Below are 27,980 nucleotides of genomic sequence, written 5' to 3'. Positions count from 1 at the left end.
TTTCTGCTATGATAAAAATCAGTCTTCTTGAAAGCGTTGTCCCTTTATTATAAGCTATTCTGAGAGCCTTAAAGTAAGCTGTGGAATTGGTCAAAATGCAATGAAACTTACCTCTTCTGTTATCTCCTCCTGAACCAGTGTCTGGCCTTCTCATTTTGTTCAGTTGAAAAAGAGCTGGCAAGACTGAAGTTTGCTTTCTCTAAGTAGTCAGTGCAGCCTTCATACCCAGTGCACTTGGCTGTACAGCAGCTCTCAAATATGACACCTGGGCCTGTTGGCCCATTTATCCAGTTGGCGGGCTGGTCCTGAAAGCTAAAAGGTTAGACAATGTGGAGTCCTTGGCGGGTGACGGGAATTTAGAGGCAAGTGTTCTGCAGAAATTAATCTACAGTACTACTATTGTAAAGCTTTCCCCTCCCTTTCCTCTCCCTTATGCTCTGTTGCATGTATTTCTTCTTAAAAGATAAGCTTGTAGCCATCATAGGTGTTGAATTTGTCATTTTTTGCTAGAAGGACTGTTAATCCTTCACAGCTGCATGATTAGCAGAAAATCCAGTGAAACTTAAGCAACTCACTTGTTAAATATCTTGCTTATCTAGCAGGTTTTAAAAGTGCAGTCTTGTTAGGAAAAATAAAAATAATTCAGATTATGAGAGGTAGTTTTACAGTTAATTTGAATTAGATGTTTTACTTTTGTCTGTTTGAATGTTGCTGTCTTGTCTAAACATCCAACAGGATAATTAATCTCAGATCTGTATGGATAGGAATTTTAGACTGATGTTTAAGGACTAACTTAGTGGGATAAATCTATTAATTAGTGCCAATTACACTAGACCCATTGAAGTCAATGGGACTTGCATAAGGGATGATTAACATGTCATATTCATTTTAATGGATTTACTCTATTGGGACTTACAATTAATTCAGGCAAGTATATTTATGCACAATTATATTTTCTGAAGCTGGGATCTTATGTCTTTATTGTTGCATGTTTATAGTCTGGCTAAAAGATTGAGTTATAAGCTAGGAAACTCCTGGTTATGAAATCTCAACTCTTCTTTTAGCTTCAGCAATTCGGATATATAGCCCTCCAGATATTATTAAACTTCAGGTCCCAGCATCCCTCACTAACTGAGTATCCTTCTAGGGGTAGGAGTCACAGTCCAGTAACATCTAGTGGGACACAACTGAAGCATCCTTAACTTGCTAGGTGGCCTTAGATGAGGCATTATTATTATTTCACGTTGTAATTCATTCATACCTTTGTTTGGTCAGAGATGGTTTTCAAGATGGCTAACATAATAATAAATACAGATGAAAACAACATCTCAATCAAAACATTAAATGTTGATAAAATTTCACACTAAAAAGAAATAACAGTTAAAAAAATCCTTCAGCAATGAATCTGTTTAGATGCAAAATATTTGTCTGAAGTTTTCTGTTGTTAGAAGGATTAAAAAGACTCAAGTTAGCCTGCTTTGGAGAGGATATTTGAGAAGTTGGGCACTGCTGTTTAGAAAGCAATCTCCAGTTATGGTGAGATTGAAAAGGGACCTTCATCAAAGACTGATATGGGAGAAAATAATAATTCAACAACCTGTTCCCAAAAAGGAAGGGATGTTGAGTTCATCAGGGTGTGTTCCTAGCCAAATGAATTCAGAACTGCAGCCTCAGCCTCAGTCTTTACAGTAGAACAATGTACCATTGTATGTTACACAGGGGTATACTCAGTGTGGTATAATGGCTTAGGACCCGGGAGATGTGGGTTCAGTTTCCTGCTTGGCCATGGAAACTTACTGGGGGTGCAGAATTGGTAAAGCCATTCCTTTAGAATTTCTTTTACCTTGAAGGCCCTACTAAGGTTGCCAGAAGTCAGTTCAGACTTGATAGCACATAATAACAGCTTTACACAAGGCCGTTTTGAAGCTTACCTCAAGTTGCAAAGTTTACTTCACCACTATTGCATCTATATAATGGCACAAAATAGAGCTCTTCCTGGCTAATGATATATATTTTATGTATAGTCCTATAAGGGGACGTGTAAGAACTGTAAGTGATATACTATGGCCACTCACATTGTGAAGAAAATCGCTTGCAGGCTTTCAGACTTTCCTAGTAGCAACAGATGGTATTTTGAATATATCCACTTTGTTTGCTTCCTCTGGGATTTTTGGTTCTTTTCCCATTTGTGAATACAGAAAAGATCCCAGAAGAGGTGAGATCTAATTTTCATACTTTAGATTCTTCCATCAAGGTATGTAGAATCAGGTAAGAGAGCAGAGGAAGGAGACAAGGAGTGCTTGTCAGTGAGAATAGCTATCATGAAAGAGTTTAGAAGATGTTTAGCATCAGGAAAAATATCAGCATTTGTAGTAGGTGTAATAGGAGCCTCCATGTGTAATTGTTGCCACATGTAACAATGCTTACAGAATACAGAGAGCACAGAAAGGAAATTTACAAATATGGAAAACTTGCTGTATAACTATACTATTATTTGCTTTCTAATTTCATATTCGTGTGTTTCCTTAATACTGTATTTGTTTTTTTCACTGTTCACATTGCAGATGGATATATGTGCTCTGACTTTACTTAATACACCACTTAAGCTTTCTATGATAAAGGCTCTTACAACTTCTTTACAGTCATTGTAGTACAATAAAAAAAATGTAATCAGCCACAATACAGTTTTTGACAGTTCATATGATTCATAAATCCATTGTTTACAAAATTATTTTCCAAGTATTTCCACAGTTTGTATTTGCTGAGCCTTGAGCTCCTGGTATGCCTTGCAGTGATTTTGCCCATTTCATGATCTTTCTTCAGAAACAAATTCTCAGTGCTTAAATCTTCCCATTGGAGCCCATATCTTTTTCTAAAATACACTCCAATCCTTTACAGCATGGCAAAACCTTCTGAAATTCTCTTAGTTGGGAAAAAAAGTTCCAAAGACGTTTGGCATAGAGACGTCAGGAAAATTTCAGTGTTTGTAGTAGATGTAATAAGAGCCTTCACATGTAATTGTTGCCACACATAACAATGCTGGCAGATTCCATCTGCCACAGGAAGATTGTCCAATTGACTTGTGAATTAGAATTACTCACTTCTCTTTGGCACATGAGTGATGCCTGTGGTTTCAAAGGAAGCTGTGGAAGGCTACTTCTACTAAGTATGTACGTTCTCAACCCAAGAGTTGTTAAATTTTGCCCAATCTCCCATTTGACTGATTATAAAACTTATTACTGCAACTGGTGCAACCTTTCTCTAGGATACATTTTGCAAGACTGGTTATCTGAATACATATACTGTACATTTTGTTGTGGGTTCCAGCCTTGTTGAGAGATGAAAACATCAATATGAGTCCAGGAAACACTGATAAATATCTAGAAAGCAAATATAAGTGTTTGTTCATTTAAGTTTATTTTACTTTAATAGTTAATTTTAAAAGCAACCACTGTCCTGGAAACTGTTTTGAACCTTTCATGCACACAATGGGATCCTCAGCATTTTGTATGAAGTATCCCATTCATACTGGGTGTTTCCATTTGTTTCAGGAGACTTATATATTGCTGTGGAAAACTTTTTGCTGAGTCAGTCTCAGGAACAGTTGAGTCATTAATTAATTCTCTAGGTCATACCCACATGCCCACTATGGTCAACAAGGATGATCCCGGTGCACTAGCATATATTGTGTATTAGCAAACCATTTTGCCTCTGCAGAATAATGTCAGTGTTTACTAAGCATTTGAGAGAATTAATCTTGTCTCAACAATGCTCCTCCCCAATTCTGTTTTTCCTTCTGTGCCTAAGTATCTTGTTGACTACTGTTTTTCTTTCTCTTTTTATGATTCATGTCTGTGACAAGCTATTACTGATTTTCAGCATGAGCTTTTTTCGTTGTTGACCTTTGGCAGGCATAGGAATTTGATTCTGTTTTTGCTTTTTTAATCTAGCAAGTATTGTCAAAACACCCCAGCTGGTCCAACTGGCTCTTCTGTTCTGATGCCACTCACAATGTTCTATGTCTTTTGCACAGATTCATTATTCTGTCAGCACTTGCTATGTATAATCTTGCTTACTAGTCAGTTCAGGTGAAGTATGCTGAGAGGAGTCCACTGATGTCAAGAAATGACAGGATGGCAGATGTATGGAGGACTAATCGAAAGTGGCTGACAATATTGAAAAGATAGATCGAGATTAATGAATGTTCATGCAATTTGGATAAGCTTCAACAGGTAACACACGATGGAAACCCTATGCAAATGAAGTCCATAAACCAAACCAATGATTCATAATCATATACTATGCAAATCATATGTACTATTTTTTCTCACTGCAGATCTTTAAAACATTATTCATTCATTTTGAAACCACAGATGTTGAAGAAATGTAAGGAAATATATGAAGGAAAGAGGTATATAAATCATCCAGATATGAAGGCAAAGAACAAGAAGGCACCCTCTTCTATCCCACATAGAAAAATTAGCTGAGTTGGTGGTTGAATCTTTCCTCTGCACAGGAGATGGGAAGGCATTCTTCACTCCACCTAGAAATAGCAGGTTAGCTAAAGGGGTGCAGGTCAGGTCATGTGACCCATAATTTTCTCCTCCTAACAGCTTACTACGATTTTTTGCAACATGTGCCACCAGAGGTAACTATCTCAGTCTACCTAACAAGAGGGCCAGTCCTGAAAATATAAAGAAAATTCAAAACTGCCCTATAAATGTTTACCAGCAGTTCAAAACAAGCCTAAACTATGAGTGAAATGGCAAACTGTGCATTCTGTGGTGCCATGTTACAGTGGCACCATAGAATGCACAGAATGGTGCCATGTGTTGAAACCTGAGGACTGGTGAATATAAAAACTCCAAGGGGTAAACACTGAGTGAAAGCAGTATGATATTGATTTAGCAGGACAAAGATTGGGAGTCAAACAGCTCTGTGAAGTAACTGCTACAAGTACTGTAGTTACCTGCAGCTAGTTCCTTTTTGGACAATGTAAATACTGTACAGTACAGTCCTTCAGTTTACTTTTGGCAACAAGTTATATGATTGGTAGTAACAAAGTTATACCAAATAGAATGCAACAGTTGCAAAGCTTTTTTTTAGGCATAGTGAATAACAGTGTCTAGTTATTTTCAAAACTTTCTTTTGAAGGTCATTTAAAGAGATTTTTACAGGCATTCTCAGCTTTTATGCCATTCTCTTATCAAAGTTGCCGCTTCTATTCTTTTTAACATTTCTGTAAATATTTCCAAGACACAATTGAAGAAAATACAGTATATTTCTCTTTATTCTCTGCCCTGGGTGTAAGGTCAGTGCAACACATTAACAGTGTACAATGCAAGGGATTACTTGCATGTTTGGAGCAGCGGTAGCAGCAGTAAAATGGACTCTTTCCACCTTCAGCATGGATTGCTCAGAGAACTGTCTTTCTGCCTGGAGAAACTTAGCAATTCCCTGAGACCTGGCAGTCTTGCAAGAGATCCTTATTGTGGCCCAGGATATTCAGTCAAGCAAGAAACACTTTGGTGAGGTCATCCAGAGGTTTTGGCTAGAACAACATCACTATGCTGATGACACCACCTGATGTTAGAAGACAGTGGAAAATCAGCCTGTTTCTGGAATTTTTCAAAGTGGAGTATAAATATTTAAAACAGCTGACATTTTTCCATCATCAAAACTCTTGAATCATCTGTTCTTACTTTCCTCATGAATTGGATGTGTTTCTATTAAAAGTCTGGCACTTTGGGTCGTCTTTAACAGCCACTTCATTGGCTTGCCTTTGTTTATTTTGCAGATTTTTGTGCTCCTTTTTACCAGTCTACTGGCTCAGTTTCTTCCAAGTAATAAAGTGATTGACAGTAGCATTTTCTAATTTCAACTTGTCTGCTAGTTCAACTTATGAGGTACACATTTTGCACATCTGTAGCTTGCAAAAATGATTTGTGGAGCTAAGTACTGTAATGGAAAGATCAAGTTGGCGTTAGGAGGGACCTTAGATTTGATGTTGTAGAACGGATAGATTTTGCTGCTTGCACACTCTGTAATGCAGCCATTCTCAACAGGGGCTTTATAAGGTTTGTTATCTAACCTATACAATCCTGATTTGGACTATATTTCATTCATATTATGTTTATGACCATGGCCAAAAAAGGGTTGCGAATGGCTGGTCCGGTGAACAACAGAAATTGTTGATATTTCTGCTTAATTTTAATTTTTGTGAAAGCCCAGAAATTTTGAAATAGAAACAATAACAGAATAATGAAACACAAAGTAATGAAAGTGCAATAGCACTGTGTGCACTGAGGGTTGGAGAATATATTAGGAGAAAAAGAGACAGAAGAGACATGAAGAATGATTTTAATAAATTTGTTTTCTCTAAAATTGCAAACATTTTTACTGGCCTCCTTCTGTTTATAGTCCTATACTGTCTTAAATTGTACAGTTCATCTAGTGGTGATTTATGAGAAGAGTCCACATTCTCTTCCCCATAGAACAGAGGTGGGCAAATTCCAGCCTTTTAAGAGTCCCAAGGCCAGTTGAGGACACCTCCCCCCATCATAGCTATTATGTAAGTACCTGTTTGATTGTCCTTTAAAAGTCCTACATCTACTCCTCAAGGCCTCCAATAGTGGCAGTTTTAGCACTGGAGATCCTGGGGTGGTCCCATAGTGTCCAACATGCCCAACTTCCAAAAATGAAACGGGAAGTGCTCATCTGTGTGTTTTTTTAAATGGCCCAAAATCTATTTCTGAGGTTGGTGCAGCTTACAGTAGGGTATAGGGACCAATATTTAGCCTCAAAACCCACCAAAGATGCCTAACCTTACCATAGAAACTAATGGTTGTGTCTGTGTTTTTTTTCTTGTTTCTTTTTGCAACCTTGCATGTGTTACATGCTGTCAAGTCAGAATGGACTTACAGCAACCCTAATAGGGCTTTAAAGATAAGAGCTATTAAGGAATGGCTTGAGTAGCATCCCTCACCCCCCCCACCTCATTAGTTTCTATGCTGAATTGAGATTCAAACTCTGTTCTCAAGAGTCCCAGTCTGTTACTCTATCCATTGCACACTATTCAATTTTTATCTGCCTGGTTTTAGGTAACCCAGTCATTAATTCCATGCTTACCTTTTTCAATGTTTTTGCTTACCTGTAGAGCCCACAGATGAGCAAGAGTTTATCTGCTTCAAAAATATTTCTCTGTATATGGAGAAAGCAATGAAGAGGGGAACAACTGGTCACCTCTCTCTGTGCATAGTAATAAAAAAACCAGGTAGGCAATAATTGAATAGCTTTCTTTTTTACTGTGGTTATTTACTGATGATGAATTCTGCTTATTAATCATTCTACCTTTTGAAGGCTTATTCTACGCCTGCTACTAAAGGCTCTTTCTATGCCTGCTACTCAAGTGGGCAATTCTGAGTGGCAATTACGGAGTAGAAGTTGTGGTTTTCTAACCTTGCCCTCTTGTTGGACTAGTGTGTGGTGGAAGATGTCTGAACCTAGAATGTGTTTCCAGGGGCAGCGTTTGAGCATAACATTAACTGTGCATGAGGGGCAGAATTCAGAGTAGGGAACATGCCTTGAGGGTGATAGTAGGAAACAAGCAGGTTGAAGGGCCACACCGAAAGAACTCGGGGGCTGCGTGTGGCTGCATTCTGTTGTTGGTGTTGTCAACACTCAGGCTGCCCTTTGCTGTGTAAAGCTTGGCATCCTTTCTCCTGCTGGCAACAATAGCATGATGTTGTGCATCAATATTAAGCCATCTCCTGGCATTTTGAATCCAGGATGCAGAAGCACAATATTCTACATTAATAAATGGGAAGTTTATTGAAGGATTGTATTTCCTGGCTTCTAGAAGTGTATGTTTAAGTATGCATATAGTACACTACACACAAATTCCAACAGAAACTTCCTTCATTTAGAATTACCCAGTGCTAGATGATCCCAGAAGATGAGCACATGATTTGTACTATTGTTGCTGGGAGAGGACACAAGCAAGAACAACTTGAATGTGGCTACAGTCCCTCTGTTAAAATATGAATTACCTTGAGATACATGGCAAAATGTTCTTTTCTGCAGGCCTGACACTCCATTACTTACTTACTTACTTTTTTAAAGCAAACCTATTATTTTGGCTTTCAAAGAGAACCTGTCGTTTGACTGTTTCTCTGACATTTTATTGCCCTCTTTAACACCTCCCTTCCCAGTCCATGAAGCTACAATAATGTATCTACTTTGGAACGCTCTTGCTGGTAAGTCTATGCGTGCTTGGATTATAATAGTCAGGTTTACCCTTTTGAAAGGCCTTTTTTGAGGATCAATATCTCAGACCCAGTAGCCTGGATTCCTTCCAAATAAAATAAAGCAGGTAGGACCAAAGAATTCTCTTTAAGATAAGTAAGATTGGTATTTTCAATTTATTTTATCTGTTTTAAATCTGGGAATGTTTAAGGTCAATCATTTCTGCATGGGGACATAAAATTGATTTATTACTTAAAAATCATATCATGAAAATCTTTTGCCCAAACTTTCCCAAATTTAGCACAGACCAAGAACAGTTTCTCTGATACATATGTACCAAATTTTGTGCTGATTTGAAGTCCAGTTTTAAAGTTGCAATTTGGGGAGGCTATCCCCAACTTTTTAACTGCCTTGTGGAATGTTTTTGTTCTGCTGCACAATAACATCATTGCACTCCTATGCAGTGACAATGTCTGATGGTTACAGCAGGACCTATTTATACCCAGCATAACTTGAAAATCAGCTTACTTTGTTTTATGATTGGTCATCAAGAGGTAAGTATGATTGCTCAGTCCCAAAAGGCTCCCAGAATAAATTTCATCTTCTAATCACTGGCTATCTGAAAAGTATACTTTGGCCCTGAGGGAATTCTCAGCAACGTCACTAAAGTACAGTTTGCTAGCTCTTTTGAAACACTGCATGGTAGCTAAATGGCTATAAAATTGATATATGTTTCTAGCGTAGATGAGACCTATCACTCCGTCACCCTTAATGAGACTGATTCTTTATGTAGCCTTGAATGATATAGGTTCTGTGGCCAAAATGGTGATGTTACATTGCTATTGCTGTTTGCAGATGGTTCAGGACAGCTAGTGTATTTGCATTGTATCTGATGCAGGAAGGGTGTAAGGTACACATGCCACAGAATGGGATCTGTAGCATTGGAAAGGATCAAAAATCTTGGGTGGTTCATTTGCAACAGTAATTTGAAAATCCTATTCTTAGAAATGCAGTCTACTTTTTGTTCTGTTAGAAATAAAAGTAATTTTCAGAGTAAGTGATTTTGCAAATACATATGGAAAATCCCTAGGAGGAAATAAAAATACATCTTGAAACTTAGATTTAGCTATTTTGCTACTACATGTACCCCGGGGAAGGGAATCCAGTTGGTTTTGCAGCTGCTTTTGTAGCTGATGTCATCTCTTGGTACTCATTCCCTTCAGGTATAAAAGCTTTTTGAAAAGAAAGAAGCTATTTAAGTGAGGAAGCAAGAGTACCAAATGATGTTATTTGAGTCATTCCCATGCTTTTTAGCCATGCCTGCAGGTCATGTTAATTGCAGTTCACCCTTTTTTTTTGATCTCCCAAATTATCCTCTATAAACAAAATGCAGTATAAAAGTCTGCACCATCTGCAGCACACAAATGAAGGGTTCAGCAAACAGTTTTTCTTGCAAGCCTGAATGTTCCACAATTCTTGCTTGCAAACATAACAGCAAAACTGGTAAACAAGGAAATGAACGATAACATCTCCATTCCTATTGAGCAAATCAAAACTGCATGCATTAGCAGTCTTATGCATATTTATTCTGGATCATGCATTATGGTGTAGATTAGATGGGATGTCATGGGAAGTTACCACTCAACAGACCAAAAAATTCTCTTCTGAAAATGTTCTTTCCAAATGAATGGGAGGTCCTGTTCCAAAAAGCTGTGGCTTGTTGTACTAGTGATGTTGCATCTTCACTGCCAACATTGTAAACAGCATGACTTTGAACAATTGCCATTCATTTCAGAATGGCCCGATGGGATAATATTCCCTTGGATTCCCCCCATTGGAGTAAAATACTTGTTGGTGACTAATGCTGAAATACAGATGCATGGGGAATCCCAATATATATTATTAGAAGCTCTGCATCTGCCTTTATAAACCTAACCTGTGAATGGTTCGATGGCTTTTTATAATCGGTACGTGCACAATGTCATTGCTGTGGAAACAGTTGTTCTGTCTATATTAGGCAATATATTATCCAGCCATTGTTTATATGTTGTGCAGTGTACAGTGAAGAACACTGTATAAACAGTTCCATCAAACCAACTGAGCAGCATAACGATATAGCCTCAGTGTATACTTGCTCTCTCCTTTTATAGAAAGTGTAATAAGCAAATGCTTGCAGTTGACCTATGGGAACTGCAGTTTAAACTGAAAATTATTTTGACGTATGTGCAGTGTACTGTATGGTACAGAAGCCTTCCCTAATAAACTGTAATAGCTGTGGGGAACATGAATTCCAGCAAAGAGAATGGAGGAAAAGAAACCTACGCTATGTGTAGTCCATTCACAGGGCTTGAGAAGGAAGAAAGTATGAGGAAATGTGAATCTGTTTTATAGTTAGGGCTTTGTTCCAGATAAACACAGTGTAGTCCAATGCATTTCTGCACAGAAATAAGTCTTACTGAGTGCAGTGAGCGTTTAGCTGCAACAGACTTACCCTGAGGTTGTTGGAAGATTCTTTTGAAAGCATCATCTCTTTGTAACTATCTGTCACAAATGTCCAATACAGACATTTGGGAATAGAGCAGTTTGTATCTGTCCTTTTTATTGGCTGTTTCTTTCCCTTCCCATTGCGCCAAATAGAGGAAAGGGTTTACCTGTGGCTGAGTTAATCTTCACTTTCTTTTCAAGATGTTACCACCTCTCCCCTTTGAACTATGTGTTCCAGATATAAGCATACAGTCAGCTATTAGGTAGGAATCAGGCTTTCCTATCAACATACTTTGTAAACAAATTTTAGTGGTCATTTTACTTAAATATAAGCCTCTAGCTAGTCTCCAGAGTACATATTAACAAAAGTGGGTTTAAATGCCTACAGGAAAAGCCATGACAGCTAGTCTGCTAATAAATGAAATCTTCTGCCCCTTCCCCCAAAAAACACCAAATATATATGAGAGGAATAAGTTTCACTGAACTTAGTGGGGATACCTCTCAGCAGACATGAATTTGCATTGACAGTGTTTTGTGGTTTTAATTGTAGAACATGGTGGCTATGGCAGCTCTAACAGATCCTCTCCAAATGAAAAATCTACTGTCACCACTGTTGGCTAGCCTTTTTTTCTTTTTTTTTTCAAATAATAGTATCAACTCAGGTATTTACAATTGTTGAGAATATGGGGGCACTGTAAGATGGTAAGGACAGAACTTGGAAAAATAACTTCATTAAACTACAAATTCCAAAACCACCGCCTCTCCGTCCAGCATCATCAATAGCCATCCTGGCTGGTGACTTCTGGAATTTGTAGTTCATAAAAGCAACTTTTGCAGGCTCTATGGAACAGAAAGGGTGGAAACCACTCTCTTTTTTTGTGTGGGTCTCCATGCTGCTTAGCATTGCTTGTTTGAAACAGATAAACAACAGCCTATCCCTATGCTCTGCTGGGTTGGTAATTATTTTTCAAATGGAATATGAAATACTTCATTTCATTCAATCCAACTCCAAAAGTCTCTTTCTGTAGTCTTCACATATTCTCTTTGTTTCACCTGTCATCAACATGGGCCTTGCCTTGCCCCTCTGATGTGGCTGCAGCTGTATGGTCTCTGCTTCCTTAAAACATTGTGTATGTGTAAAAAAAAAACACCCAGACAATAATGGAACATGATCTTGCACTTATTTCACAGGAAGGGACCAACATAGAGGTCATAGGATATTACCTCCATGTCACATAGGACCTCACTAAGCCATCTTTCCTGTCTTTCCACAAGCAGGCAAAGACCTTTCTCTTCAGGCAGACTGTCCCTGAGTGACTGGCTGCCTAAATGCGGTTTTAAAAGGGATCATTGTACCTTACTGCTTTGAATGTGTTTTGGTGCTACTTAGGTTTTTATTATGGTGTTCATTTGATCCTTTTGTATTAGCTTTAAATATTGCATTTTAATGATGTAAGCTGCCTTGGGTCCTTTTTAAGGAGAAAGGCAGCTAAAAATAGTTTAAATAAGTAAATAGCACAGTCTCTCCATCAGATGCTGCAAAAGAGGGGGGCAGGGGAGATCTGCCCATGGAGCCCACTTTCCATCCCTGAAGATATGTCTGCAAACCTGTGTCCTGGCCTCTATGATATCACAAGGGCCCAGCTGTTGACTCCTCAGCTTTTTCCAGCCCAGCAGCTTCACATTCCCTGAAATCTCATTTCATTGACATCCCTGAAATCTCAGGGAATGGGAAGCTGCTGGCCTGGAAAACCTCATCAGGATCCTTACGATACAGCCTAGTGCTATTGATGAACATAGGGCTATTTCTCTAGGTGAAAATGTTCAAATAATAATTTTTTTTAAAAAAAAAAACCCTCCTAGAGATTCTTAGAGTCCAAGAACACAACACATTTTCCACTCCATCGATGAGCAGGTGCTGATGTGACCGATAACTGACATGGTACTCATAATGGTGGTATCCAGTTATTTTAATTTATATAGCCCCTTTCTGCTGGTTATTAATCACAGTAACATTCTAAGCAATTTTGAATAACTGACATGTTCATAAAAATGCAGCCTTTTTAATTGCTGGCAGCCTTATGAAACTTAATGAACCAATGGATTTCAATCATTTGCTTTTAAATCATAATTCCCGCCATATATACATGCACTCTAAGTGTAAATCTCAGTGAACATAATAGGTCTTATTGCTGAGCAGACATGCATAAAAGCCTGCTGTTAGCTGTTGTGTTGAAAATGAAATGTCATCTCACAGTATTAAGCATCTATAGTACAAAATGAAGTCACTGCAACTGCTACCATATATCTTTCTGATTAGTATTTGAGAAAAGTTTGATAAAATACAAATGAGACAGAATTTGGACCACGTTTCACTGATTAGACATGCCATAACAGAATTAATAAAGGCATGATAAATTTATTTAACTTGGAGTTTAATTATGCAGCCCATTTGTTGCTTGGTTTCAGACAGAAAAATGTCTTAGGTCAATCTTATCTGCCAGACAGTAGTTTATATAATTGTGGCCCAGGCAGAGCACAACCAATAACCTCCTGCTCTTTTATGAAGCAACTGCTTCACTCTGCCCAAGAGTAGGGTTGGCCCTGCTGGCAGAACTCTTTAGGTAGAAGAAAAATAATTTCTTTAACCTTCTCGCCTCTAAGATGAGAATAATTGCTGCAGGAATACCTGAAATTTCAGGAGAAACTTGAAGGTTATATGCTTCTAGCATCTTGACTGGCTGTGCTTGTTTCTTTTAGTTTTAAGCCAAGATCTGTTAGCTCAAATATATGACAAGCTTCCATGCTGTTAAACCCATCTCTCAACTACTATTATACTACATTTATTACATTATACAATAATAAAGTAGCAGCAGCTCAGGCACTGAAGTCAGGATGGTGTATGTAGCTGTGCTCTTGTAGCAATAAAAATATGCTCCAATTAATAGGCATTCTGGGCACATTAATTGCTTCTGCACACAGAAATGAAGAGGCAGTCCCTTGTTACCTATTCTCATCATCCTCTATTTCTGATTAATTTGCCTCTGTCCTCAGGGCTTCTTAAAGCACTGAAGAGAGAGAGAGAAGAGAGAGCATTTCTTCCACATATTTAAATATTGGCTGTATTTCTAGTGCCTTTGAGATTAATAGTACAGAAGAAAGCAAAAATAAAAGCACCTTGTTATGTGTATTATACAAAACCCATTGGAAGATCTTAGTATCTAATATTGTAGATTCCAGGAGCATGAATTTAGCTTTCTTTCTTTACCTTCGTTCTGATAGTAGTTGGCAGAAGGTGGGTTTGGTGGAGAATATAAATATAATGAATGAACAACAGGTGTCTGTGGAATCTGCACAAAGCCTAGGAAGTTCTAAAAAGTAAGAACATAAGAAAAGCCCTGCTAGATCAGGCCAAGGGTCCATCTAGTCCATCTTCCTTTATCTTACAGTGGCCCCACCAAATGCTTTCTTGTGAGGAAAGTGGAGGGGGAAAGCACTTTCCTCGCAAGAAAGTGCTTTCTTGCAGGGAAAGTGGGGGAAAGCAGGAATCATCAAAGCACTTTGATTTCTGCTTTCCCTCTCCACTTTCTAGCGGGGAAAGTGCTTTCCCCCTCCAATTTATTTGGAAGAAAGTGGAAGGGGAAAACAGGAATCGCTTTGATGAATCGCTTTGATGATTCCTGCTTTCCCCCTCTACTTTCCTCACAAGAAAGTGCTTATCCCTTCCACTTTCCTCACAAGAAAGCACTGTGTGATAATCCTGTTAAACTATTTAGTGTGGCCACATTTCTGTGAGTATAAAAGAAACATTTAGGTTGGTTTCAGAATTCTTTAATTCTGAGTGTATGTCTTTTCTGCCTCGCATCCGATGGGGGAATCTGAGAGCTCCATTTTTAAAAAGTAGATATGACAATCCTGAAATCTGCCCACCATGGTTTTAAAGCAATCCTGTCAGTTCATATATCCAAGCAAGGCTACTTGACATGTGGCAGTAAAATCAGCTTTGCAGTCATCTGCACTCGTGAAAGAGAGCACAGCTGATCTCTGAATTCCTGACAAATGTACCCATAACATATCCATGCTTTCAAATGTATGCATGAAACATTTTCCCAGTCAGAAGAAGACTGGGATTCGGAAGGGCAACAATGAAGAAATTAGGAAAGATGCGTCACTGGAAAGAAATGCTAAGATCATCAACATGATTGTATTTTCACTTATTATGTATTAATGTGAAAGCTGGGCAGTGAAGAAAACTGACAGGGAAAAAACTAATTCACCTGAAATATAGTGTTGGAGGAGACTTCTGTGGATACCCTGAATCATTAGAAAGACAAACAAGCGGGTTCTAGATGCATTCAACACTGAGTTCTCTCTAGAGGCAGAAATGACAAAACAAAGGCTGTCACACTGTGGCACATCATGAGAAGACAAGATTCACTGAGAAGGACAATAATGTTAGGAAAATCTGGAGGCAGAAGAAAAAGAGGAAGATCTAAAATGAGGTGGACGGATTCCATAAAGGAAGTCACTCCATAGGGTTGTCATAAATCAGAAGCAAGGGGATGGCACATAACGACGTTCACTCCTTATATTTAGGTGTCTGCTTTGAAAATTATTGGGATAAAATTAAAGATATTGCTGCTTGGATCCTAAGAGCAGAAGAGTGATTTTGCAGTTATAATAGAGTGTTGATGCCTTCATGGATGCTAATATTAAAGTGGTGAGGGGATTTGAGAATTTCAGGGAGCTGAGAGCAATATTGCCAGGAAGCTAAGCTCCACAGTGTGCTTAGATTCCTAGTAGGTGTAATGATCAAAGCTGTATGCACAAACTAACATGAAATGGAACAGGTCATTTTCAGTCACAAAGTGTTTTAGTCTGGAAACAACAGACTCAAGGAGATATGGCGTGGCTGTAATTGTGAGGTAAAACATAGGACATGCAGTCGGGCTATAACAAAATCTGACTGCTTAATATCAATCAGACTTTATGCAAAACCTGTCAACATAAACGTAATTGAAATCTATGTTCCTACTGCAAGCACTGAAGAAAAGAAAGAAATAGAAAGCTTTTATACAACTGTCCAGGAGGTTTTCCATAAATATTAAACGTTATAGTCCCTAACTGCTTGTGCTACCTCTTACTTCACTATTAAAGTCACACAAATAATGAGTTTGCTATTTCCAGAATAAAACACTGCATAATTCTCTGATGGATAATATCCTATTCCAGTCTCTTCATCCCAAGTATCACATTGTTTAACCATTCAATTTCTTATTTTATAATTTTGAGCTTACTCTGTTTCATACTGTTCACATCCATGTTTCAATTCCATGTATTGCTCAATACTGGACTGTTCTTTCCGTTTTAACTCTGTTGCTTTGTTAGTGAAACTTTTATTCATATTTATCCTTTGCCCTTTCCTAGTAGCCAATGGAGTGGCTTCTAACTTTGGAGTCTTAATTTCCAGCACTATCTCATATTTTGTTGTCTCAGGTATAAATATTGAGAAGTAATTTACCACTGCTACCTTTTGAATGATACTAACAAAATTAGCTTGAGTACCACTGCTGTTGTCAGTAAAAGATGCTATGCCAGTGTCACCTTTCATTAATGCTGCTGCCCAATAGCTTGCTTTTAGGAATTTCTCTACCACCAGCAGACCTATCAATTATCTTCTGCTCATGTACCTGTTAATTTCTGAGGAAGATATATGTGTTGAAGTCTGTTGTCTCAGCTTTGATCAGTCTGCCCTTGGTTGACCATATTATGAGTCAAGAGTCAGAACAGAATCTAGCCTTCTGATTCACTCAACCCCTTCATGACATAAAGGTATGTATCCAAGAAGCGGGTCTTTGCAGTAATTATTTGCAAATCAAGACAGAGTGACAACAAGGACTTCCACTGATATGCTTTCAGCTGTCTTGTTCCAAAAGTGATCCCACCATGAACTACAGTGAATATGTATCCCGATGCTATCTATCCAGAATCAAACCTTTTGCCCTTTATCAAAGAGCTATGTGTTTTTAGCTTTCAGATTTCTGCTTAGGATCTTTCTTATCCATTTTGTATAATATATTTTAATAGGCTGCTAGATAACATATGAGCCACAAAGGGGGGAGGGTAGCTAAATATAGTTTTAGTTCCCCTTTGGGGAGCCATCACTTGAGCTTCATTACTACACATTTTTGTAGAATCTAATTTACTCGTGTGGCTGGCCCCAGGTGTTTGGAACGGCAACCAGCGAAAAATCAGATCATGCTAAAATTAGACACTCTTGGACAGCTTCCCATGTAGGAATTGAAAACACACATTGTTAATTAAATAGGATATATTTATGAAAAACCAACAGTTAATTTGAAGGAATGTATGTACATACATTTAAATACAGAAATATATACTGTCTTCCCCAAATATCCTGAGTAAAGATTTATACATAATAACACAGAGAAATAAAAACATTAATCTTAGCCTTCAGAATCCAGAAGGCAGCATTGAGTCGCTGTGAGATTATGAGAACTGTAGTAGCAAAAGAGGAAAAACAACAACAGCTCCATATTTAATAATATTAGTAACACTTAGCATCTAGACTAGTAGTTCCCAGCTTTGGGTAACCCAGGTATGCTTGGACTGGGACTCCCAGAAACCCAAGCCAGCACAACTGATGGTGAAGGCTTCTGGGAATTGCAGTCCAAGAACACCTGGGTTACCCAAGGTTGGGAACCACTAATCTAGACAAAACATGTGAAGTGTTCAAAGTGCATGTGTATCTTCTTGGTAATCTTTCTAAATAACCTGGCAAAAATGTTATACAATGGTTGTTGTGGGTTTTTTGGGCTCTTTGGCCGTGTTCTGAAGGTTGTTCTTCCTAACCTTTCGCCAGTCTCTGTGGCCGGGCATCTTCAGAGGACAGGAGTCAGAACTCTGTCTGTGCTCTGGTGCAGTTTGTTTGGATAGTTGAATATTTATAGCTGTGGGATCAGCTTTTGTCCTTTTCAGAAGATAGGTGATTGTGGTGATCAACATGTATTTTGTTGTGGGAGTATTGTTGTGATAAGAGGGAGAGATTATCTGTCACTGTGATTGATGGGTGTTGTTAGCTGGTCAGATAATCTCTCCCTCTTATCACAACAATACACCCACAAAAACACGCTGAGCACCACAATCACCCATCTCCTGGAAAGGACGAAAGCTGACCCCACAGCTATAAATACTTAACTATCCAAACAAACTGCACCAGACCACAGACAGAGTTCTGACTCCTGTCCTCTGAAGATGCCGGCCACAGAGACTGGCGAAACATTAGGAAGAACAACCTTCAAAACACAGCCAAAGAGCCTGAGAAAGCCACAACAGCCATCAGATCCTGGCCGTGAAAGCCTTCGAGAATACAAATGTTATCCAACTTTGTATTTCAGGTGGGGTCAAGGGCCAAAGTGAATGTTACATGTAACTGTAACCCAAAAGGTAGTGTCTAAAAGTCAAATTTAAAGGGCACAATTGTTAGTTGAAATGTGATAGGGGAAAAAAAGATATACTGTAATACCTTCTTATCTTCCATTTACTCCTTCAAAATGCCCCTTTAAATGGCTCCCTTACCTTTAAAGGTTTAAAGTATATGTTGGCTGTTACGCATTTCCAGTCACAGAACAGTCTTGAAGTGGCATCGCATAATTTTTTGCAGGCAGCTCAGCAGAAAGAAAACATGAGCGCTTTCTTTAAAACTACTCAGAATGTAACCTTTAATTTTTGTATTTCATATCAGAAGAATCCGCTGATAGTCACCATAGATGGTTCATAACTGAAGCACATAGAAAGGAACAAATTACAGTGATAACAACTCCTGCAGTAATGCATGTAACCTTTTATATAAAGAAAAGTTAAAGATTAATGTTAGGTTAAAAGCTCCACAGATCTGGTATTTTTGATCCAAGACGTAGCCTTACATGTCACAATACCACATGAATAGCTGTTCTGCACTTTAGGACTAGCTAATGTTGTTATTGTGCATATGTACTCATTTCATGTAGTGTGAGAAACAGAAACAATGATGGCAGGCCACATGCCTGGAACACACTCTTTCAGGCAGGCCACCTATTGGGTTTCTGGACAACTGGGTGGCTGACTCATCCTGTGGTTTTTTTCAGAGGGTTTACATGGTTTTTGTTGCAACGTTTTGAATTTCTGGTAACATTTATTTTGCTATACACTCCAGCAGAAATACAGAGATGCACCAACAATAATAGCTACAAGTAGTCCACTACCCAAATAGTCCACTCCTTTCTCATTAACTGGCACTTAAAATCTCAATAACTCACTTTGAGGCATTTGTAGGAGAAAGAATTAAAAAATTATTTACTTGCAGTTGCTTGAAATTACATACTTGTGTAACCTACTTTATTGCACACATACTTAGCAAACAGCTGAACAGATCAGAAGGAAACCACAACTGACACAAACCAATGAAAGAGAGGGAAAGAAACACTCTAGGAGAGAGACAGGACACTTTCAATTCAAAGAGTGGAAGGAATGTTTGGTTAGTACTGGATAGACAGTCACTGGAAAGGCCCAGAAAAGACCCTCCCAGTCACACAAACAGCAGATGAGGTTGCAAATAAAAAAGTTTTATCATTAAAAATGCTGTTAGAGTGAATGCAAAACAGGGCCTTTGGGGTGTCCCATTTATGAATCCTCTTCTGAAGAGAAGGTAGATTGACAGATAGCTCAGAGAAAAGCAAAGCAAAAGCAAAGCAAAGCGTGCTGCTTATATACCGCCCCATAGCGCTTCAAGCACTCTCTGGGCGGTTTACAATTTAATTATGCAAGCTACACATTGCCCCCCCAGCGAGCTGGGTACTCATTTTACCGACCTCGGAAGGATAGAAGGCTGAGTCAACCTTGAGCCGGCTACCTGGGATTTGAACCCCAAGTTGTGAGCACAGTTTTAGCTGCAGTACAGCGATTTAACCATTGCGCCATGAGGCGCAGTAGTACATCACAAGCAGCTTCATCCAGAATAACATGCAAGTTGAGTACTAGATATGTGGTATAGTTATTGGCTAGAATCCTGCTTGGCATTTTCCCTAGTGTTACTGTGTTTCCCCAAAAGTAAGAGAGGGTCTTATATTAATTTTTGCTCCAAAAAAACACGCATTAGGACTTATTTTCAGGGGACTGTTTTATTTTACAATCATGCCATCTTCTTCTGGTTGCTGCACAATGCTGCACAATGGTGGAGGGCTGGGTTTCACTTACCTGGGGCTTATTTTGGGGGTAGGACTTATATTACGAGCATCCTGAAAAATCATACTAGGGCTTATTTTCAGGTTAGGTCTTATTTTCAGGGAAACAGGGTAGTGTAATTGTGTAAATCATGTTGGCAAATTGCCACTAATTGACAAGAGGCTGTTCACGTTCTTTGCTGCAGGCCATGTTGCACAACTGGCATGTGACAAAGAACAGGAAGAGCGACTTGACAATTCACTATTTAATCAATTCTATCTACAGCAGCACAAACCCCCAACAGGATTCTGATTATTTAAACATGAACAGTGTTATCATCTAATCTGTTTTAGATGTGTTTCTATCTGCTTTTGTTGAGGTCTGTTACCTGTCTTGTGGGCTATGTTTTACTAGAAAGGTACAGCAGGAATGTTACAAATAAAGCAAATAGTGTAGCCAGAGTGCTGTGGTAGCCAGAGTGATGACCTCTCCTAGAGAGAGACGGTCTCTTGGTTACAAAGTTTATTGGGCTTCTTGGGTTCCTTGGCAGTCTCTTGGCTTCAAACACCGACAGGACTGTTGTGAAGATGAAATGGGAGGGCAGAGAACCAGGTGTCCTGGGCTGATTCCTTGGAGGAGAGGTAGGTAAAAATGCAGTGAACAAATAAATGAATATGCCCAGAGAGCCCTGTCACCGCGTTTTGAAATAGTCTTATCAAATTTCTTTCTAAAGGGCATTTCATGAATGCTGCTTGGCATGTAATTGGATATTTGGGGAAACCATACTGGGATGTGAAAACATCCATAAGCTAGTATGCGAGCCATTTGATGTCTATAAGGCCCGCTCTGAAATCTCTCTTCATGAAGAAAACCTGGCAAACACCACTTTGATGTGTTAAGCAGGACAATATTAAAAGGGACTAATACACTTTACGGCCATCGTAAAGTTTAAGATGCCCTTATCAAAAGCAGCCATTACAGTGGCACATAAGAATAATTGTCTGCTGAACACCCACCTAAAGCGGAACTTCAAAGGAAATATGTTTCTAGGGTGGATTTGCAAGTGCATCAAAGAAACATAGAATACATTAAATCACACAGGAGTCGAAAATGAGGGAGGATGAATATATATTATTAGAGTAAATGCAGAGATGACATCTCACATTCTCAAGAAAGATGGTGTAAGAGTGATCAGCAGTGCTTTTGGAAGGGGAAAGGTGAATGTGGTGAGTTCACATTTCTGACACATGGATGCATTTTTTTAGGATTCGTTCCATTTTGACCATGGAAGGTAGTGTTTTTACAAATCATGGGGGAAATAGAGCTCAGTGGTTGTCACTGTTAAATCATTTCATTATTGGTGGTGGCTATTATTCTTATTATTACACAATAATCACAACAACACAGACCAGTCAGCTGCTGCACACATAAATATGGGTGTCTTGTAATACAAATGAGTAGAAACTGAAGAGTATGTTGGATCTACAAAGGAAAAAGCAAGGAAACAGATATATAAAAAACCACCCCATCTATTCACAGGAAGTGAGGAATCCAATAAAGAATTGCATTCTTACACAAATAACCAAGACAGTATCTGTGTCCTTAAGAATATGGACAATATAAACAAATCTATGAAATGTCTGATACCCGCTCTAGTGTCATAGAAAAACATGCAGTTGAATTTTTGATAGACATTTTCTTTTTCTCCAAAAGTTTTAATATATACTATGTTTGACAATAACAGCAATTAGATATTGAGAAAGGAATCATGGCTACCCAGAGATCAGGCAGATTCTGAGAGATAGCATGATTTTTTATCTATGGCTACCTTACAACCTTGCTTCCAATAAATGAAAAGGAGCTGGTTTTGGAATGGCTTCTTGAGTAAAGGTAGTGTGTTCCTTTTTATGTAGAAATTTCTCTTAGATAAGCAAGAGATGAATACTTTCAGCTGGACTTGGGGTCAGTCATAGTTGGAGCAGAGCCACTGAAACTAATGAGATGTAAAATAGTACCTTAAGTCAACCCCGAGGTCCAGCTAATTTCAGTAGGTCTATTCTAAATATGACTCAAACCTACATCTAATCCTTTGGAGTTACAACAGTTTTATCCCATCTTGATTGCATGGGACCATCCTATTGGATCTTTGAGATGGCTGGTTCACTGAGGTGCAATGTATTGCTAGAGTGCTCTGGTGTAGTCACCCAGAATGTAACAGAGAATTTGAAATAAGAGTTCCATGGGAGAGAATCACAGCGGTTAACATGAGCTCAAACTACTGTAGCGTAGATATATCTTTGGATCCTAAAGATGTAACAAGACTGTCCCAGAAAAAGCATGCAGTCCACACCTAGTCAATAGACTGTTCATTAATTTTCGTTTCGAACAAGTCTGTGCTTGCAGAGTTAGCATTAGTGGCAAAATAAAAATCCCAGACATTCTTTCCTATACATTCTGTCAAAGCTAGATATTTAAGGCAAATAGTTTGCAATAAATTTCTCTGCTGATATTGAACTATTGGTTGGGTTTTTGTTATCCAGCCTTGAAACTTAATTACTTTTCACAAGAATACATTACAGAATCTCAGGTGGGTGATGCTGTGAAGTGTTCATGAGAAGTGCTCTTTTTCAACATGACATTTTTGTCTATGGTCCTATATACAGGCTTATCTGGGATAAATCCCATTAAACCCAATGAAACTCAACTCTGGGTAACAATAAGTAAGCCTGAGCTGTATGTAAATGATTTACTGGATATAGAAACCAGGTTGCCCCATTTTCCTTTATATCCCAGTTGGCCAGTGTCATCTTCTACTCAAGTAGCAAACCTGGAGACAGAATTAAATACAGGTAAATATAAGACTTAACATCCTTTCTCTAAGACTCCTCCCTCTCTATGAAAGACCAAGTTGTATTTTGTTCTGGAGTGTCAAAATACACAAGGCAATATATTTGATAGTGGGGAATATGATATGATTGTTGATAGGCTGGACTTTTTCACATGAGTTTCAGCTTCGAAATTGTTAGTGCATGGTCTGGCCAGGCAAGATACATAACTTGACAACTATGTTAGTATAAATAAATGATTTATCTTCATTGTCATGCTGGGCTATTACTTAGAGGACCTGTTTTCAAATCCTCACTTGGTCATTGATCTTGGGCTGGTCATAGTCCCTTAGCCTAACCTACTTCACAAGGCTTTTTTTGAGAACAAAGTAGTGGGGGACAACCATGTATTGTATCTCGAGTTTAACAGAGGGAAGTTGGGATATATATACAACTAGTTAAGAGCCAATGTAATGTTGTGTGTAGAGTGATAGACAAAGATTGAGGAAACCTGGGTTCAATTCCCCTCTTGACCACAGAAACACTTTTGCACATGTGCAAAACCATTCCTTAAATAGGTCACTTATTTTGAAAATTTTATTAAGGTCACTGTAAGTCAGCTGTGTCTTGTTGGCACATAACATAACATAAAAATGATAATTCAATTAATCTGAGTGCCAAAGATAGGCAATCCTGATTGTATCTCAAGGGTGGTGAAAATACTACTGCAAACTGAATATTTGATCATCTTATGTCTATTCAAGTATCTCATACTCTTTACTTTGTTTAAAAATAGAACCAATCTGGATTTTAAATATTAAGACAGTCAAGCCATCACATACAGATTCTCAAGCAAGACCCAACTGTAAAGAACCAAATCGTATACCTTCTTATTGCTGCTTTCTTTTCTGAACTGGGATGAAAGACTGAATTTGAAATCATTATCAACTGGAACATTTGAAAATGTAACCACTTTATCCATTTTTGGCAAAACAGTTTAGAATGATCTTCTGGTGTTCCCCAGCCCCCTGAACTCAAGGCTCTGATCTCTAATGTCAGAGTTGAGAACATGTTTTTGCCAGCAAAAAGGTTCAGATTGTGCAAAGATCTCCTATTTAATTAATTGCCAAATTTTTATTACATTTTAACAGAGTCTTTTACATCAACGTATTTAAAAAAACATGCAAAGAAGTGTCATGATTGCTGAACACAATACACAACAACACAACTCACAGGCCTAGTCTTGCATTTTGAAATGTTCAATTAACCACCAGAGGGAGTCACATGAATACAGTATAAATGTTCTATTGCTAATGTAGAGAAATGACATTTCCATAATTTAGGGCAGTAGGCTCCGGGTTCAAGACGATGACTTTATTTTCTTCTTTGGTCACTGCTAGCACTAAAAGGGATGAAAGTTATGGACATACTGCTAAAAATCCTTGGTTGAAATATCATCCTATGTTCCTTTTAAGAGAACAGTAAACAGCAAAGGAGAATTATGTAATGGACAACTGGATGCTTCTTTTGTGCATTGGCTGCTTCTGTTATCATGAACAATTCTTACCAAGATGGCATAAAAGTACCTGAAATGAGACATGCAGCTGGCTGTTATTCTGATGTTGTGCCAGGTAGGTTTGCTTGTTATAATGACTATGATCAAGACAAGAAAATTCATGTTATACTAAACCAGTAGAGAGCTGCCCCAGGTCTTTTTTTTCTCTTTGAGGCAATAAATACTCCTTATTTCACATACAGAAGACAACTTTTCTGGGAACCGAATCTTATGCCAATACTGGGAATGATACCCCTGTATCTGACAAAATTAAAGAAATGCCCCTTTACATAGCACAAGCAGGCCACTCTCTGTGTAGAAGAATAAATTTATTTAAAGTGAGTGTGGTGTACTGTGGTAAGAGTCAGTTTTGTGTAATTGGATTGTACTCAGGAGACCTGAGTTCAAATTCCTATTCCACCATGAAAACCCCTTTTGGGGTTGCAATGGTAAAGCCACATCTTGAACACCTCACATACCTAAAAACACCCTATTACAGTCACCATAAGGTGGAAATGATTTGGTAGAGCATACCAGTAACAGTATTGCAAGGATGTCTGCACTGTTAACCACCTTTTATTTAATGGCCACTCTATAGGCAATTGTCCCTGCCTGTAAATAACTGCTGGATAGCTCAATAGTTTAGATATCTGGCTGAGGAGCCAGAGGTTGGAAGTTCAATTCCACACCGTACCTCATTGACGGGCTGGACTTCATGATCCATAGCATCCCTCCAGCTCTGCTGTTCTAAGATCATGATGACATAATGATGATGAATTCTGTTACTTTTGGCCTTGTGAATACAATCCAAAACACACAAGACTTCAGCTAGCGATTAAATTCTATGTCTTATACTTGGATTAGACCAAGACTTTTAACCAAAATATATGTATGAGTCTGCTTGTTCATGCTATGATGCCCTTGTCATCTCCCAATTATAATTTGTTCAACAGCCTCTGTAAAGATAATCATCAATGTTTTTGTACATATCTGTTTAACATCCTGCTCCCAGATCAACATATGTATAAATATGAGTCTAATCAGGTAACACATCAGCATCTGATGAAGTGAATTGCAAATCTGCAAAAGTTTATGCCAAGTGTACTAGCCTTTAAGGTGTCACTGAGCTACTTGTTGGTTTTGCAACAGACTGACATGGTTATCCTCCTGCCCTTGTATTTGTGGGCAGCAGGTGAGCATGGAACAGCCTATGTGGCATGCACTGCTCTAGTCAACAATAATGCACCCCCCTTTTCCTGAACCACAGCATCTGCTGTCTAATGATAATGCTGGCCCTGAACCAATACTTGGGCTTGGATTATAATGCAACCCTTTTCTTTAAGAACACAACATGCTTTCCTCCTTCATCCCCATACTAGGTACCAAGCAGGGACCTAAGGGGTTATTGAGTGCAACCTGTACCATCATCAACATCAACCATTAGTTTCCAGAGTTTTTACTGTCTTGACTACTTTCTTCCGGATATATTCCAATTTGTTGATACCTTTTTAAAACTCTGGTGCTCAGAAATGGACACAGTATTATGGGTGAGATCTGACCAAAGCAGAATAGAGTGGTAACATTACTTCCCTTGGACAATATACCGTAGTTTTGTTGATACACTCTAGTATTGCACAGTATGGACGTTTTATGCCACTCACTGCACTGATGCCTCATATTTAGCTTGTTGTCTATTAAGAGCCCCTAGATCCTTTTCACATGCCCGGCAGGTGTCATCCACCTTACATTTATGCATTAGTGGTATACACTTGGTACACAGAAGGTCCCAGGTTCAAACACTATTATCTCTTGGTTAGGCTAGAAAAGAATCCAGCCTGAAACAAAGGGGAACTATTGCCAGCCAGAACTGACAATCCTGGGCTAAACAGAATCAATGGTCTGTCCGAGGCATCATCTTCTGTTGCCTCCAAAACATGCTGAAAACCAGGTGCCTGATACGGCATTCTGGAAGAGCAGCAGGCATGGGATAAGCTGCACCGTGGCAAAAACCAGAGGGAAGGCAAAAACTGGTGCTTATTCTTTCTCTACTGCAAATCAACCTCTCCACCCCTATTTTACAACTGTGCATTGATGACCCAGATTCCTAGATTCAAACAGTTAGACTACAATTCATAGAAAGAGGCACTGAAATTCATTCTTTGTTTATGCAGAGAACTAAGGACTCTCAACGAAAAACAACTAATTATTATATATGTTAAAACTGAAAATATGTGTCTTGATTTCTGCTGGTCAGAATTGTTACAATTTGTTTTCCTTTTCCATCTCTTGAGTAAGCAGCATAGTTTGGGTGGGTGGGTTGGTGGGTGGGAGTAATGCTATTATGCAAGGCTGAATAAAGCAATCTCAGATGTAAAGGGAAGAAATCCATATCTATGTTAGGAATAGAAGAATATTAAATAGCCTTGAAGCAGCAGCACTGTGATGTGACATTTTTACAAGGAGCTCATTTGTAGGAAAATGAAGCACAGGCACTCAGAAGAGGCCAAGAAGAATTAAGCTATTGTGCTTTCACATGATTTGAAAAGCTGATGATTTGTTACTCTTATCTACAGAAAAAAATATCCTTCAATAAAACCAAATCCTAGAAAAATAGGGAGGCTAGATATATTGTGATAAGTCTGTCTCCTTAATTCTTCTATTATTTTAAGTAACAGTGACTGTTCCTGCTGCTCCCCTGCTAATCTCCTTGGAAAATTACCCAGGAGTCTAGCTGTACTGAAAAAAATATATAAAGAAAAAGCCTTCTGAAGAGAAGACAGAAATTGTGAGAGTTACTTTTGCATGCAGGGGTCACCTTTGTAGTGTGTGTGAGTGGGTGGTTTGAACACCAAAAGACCCAGCTCTTCCTGGGGTGTGTCTGTGAGTGGAGAGGGAAGAAAGATGGATCATCTTACTAGTTCAAAAGCATTTCTGCCAAATAAATTTCTGCCAGATAGCAATGACAGCTGGCTTTGGTGATCACTCTCCCCACAACAATATAGAACGAAAGGGATAAGACTGAACTTGGGTATGTAAAGAAAACCCTTCCACATATAGGTATTTAAGATACTACAAGTTTAGAGGGCTGCTTCCAAGAAGAACTGAGAGGGCTGACCTAAGATGTTTTTCTGACTGAGGTGGAGAAACAAACCATGCCCTTTACCCACATCAAGATGTATATAGTACCTAAAGCCTGTTATTTTGGAGTTTCCTCATTCCTGAAAATTAAAAATATAACAAAACAGTGACAATGAATTAAATAGCATTCTACTGTCTCAAGGAGCCACTTTGCTCTGCTTAATAGGAGGGCCAATTCTAGGTACTATGGAAGAACAATAGATGTGGGATTCTAGCATCGGTACAAGTGTACAGTTTTCAGAGGCATCAAGACGGTAGGGTAGCTCCCAAGCCTAGTATGTAAGTCCATCATTGACTGCAAGTATACAGATTTGTTTAAGTTTATCTCAGCTTTGTCAAAGGTTCTTTTCTCCTCTTTGCAGAATCAAAATTAAAAAAAACTGATTCCCAGCAATACAATCAATACTTCTACCATATACTTGTGTGTATTTTGGTGCAATTGTTACTGGCATCTATTACATAGTCTCCATGTGAATTAATGCACTTTCCTTCCCAGTGCTGGAACTATTTTT

At 38.6% G+C, this 27,980-nt stretch overlaps 1 protein-coding gene and 1 long non-coding RNA gene across 3 annotated transcripts in view; one reads left to right on the top strand and one right to left on the bottom strand.

Moving 5' to 3' along the window:
* Positions 1-4,398, bottom strand: part of SAMTOR (S-adenosylmethionine sensor upstream of mTORC1) — a 29,084-nt gene extending 24,686 nt beyond the window's left edge. For both annotated transcript variants that reach the window (XM_020810446.3, XM_020810444.3), the window contains exon 1: positions 112-4,398. Coding sequence is in view for 1 of the 2 variants with exons in the window: in XM_020810444.3 (XP_020666103.1) it covers positions 112-154 (43 nt within the window). In the remaining variant the exon portion in view is untranslated. The remainder of the gene's footprint in view (positions 1-111) is intronic.
* LOC110088245 (uncharacterized) lies at positions 4,098-24,819 on the top strand. Its single transcript, XR_002302062.3, has 2 exons — positions 4,098-4,232; positions 4,337-24,819. It is a non-coding gene; the product is annotated as an uncharacterized LOC110088245 (long non-coding RNA).
* The last annotated feature ends 3,161 nt before the right edge of the window (positions 24,820-27,980 follow it).

This window comes from Pogona vitticeps, chromosome 5 (assembly GCF_051106095.1).
Source record: "Pogona vitticeps strain Pit_001003342236 chromosome 5, PviZW2.1, whole genome shotgun sequence".
NCBI classification, from domain to species: domain Eukaryota; kingdom Metazoa; phylum Chordata; class Lepidosauria; order Squamata; family Agamidae; genus Pogona; species Pogona vitticeps.
The sequence above is the reverse complement of the archived record's forward strand: the minus strand, read 5'-3'. Positions and strand labels throughout refer to the sequence as shown.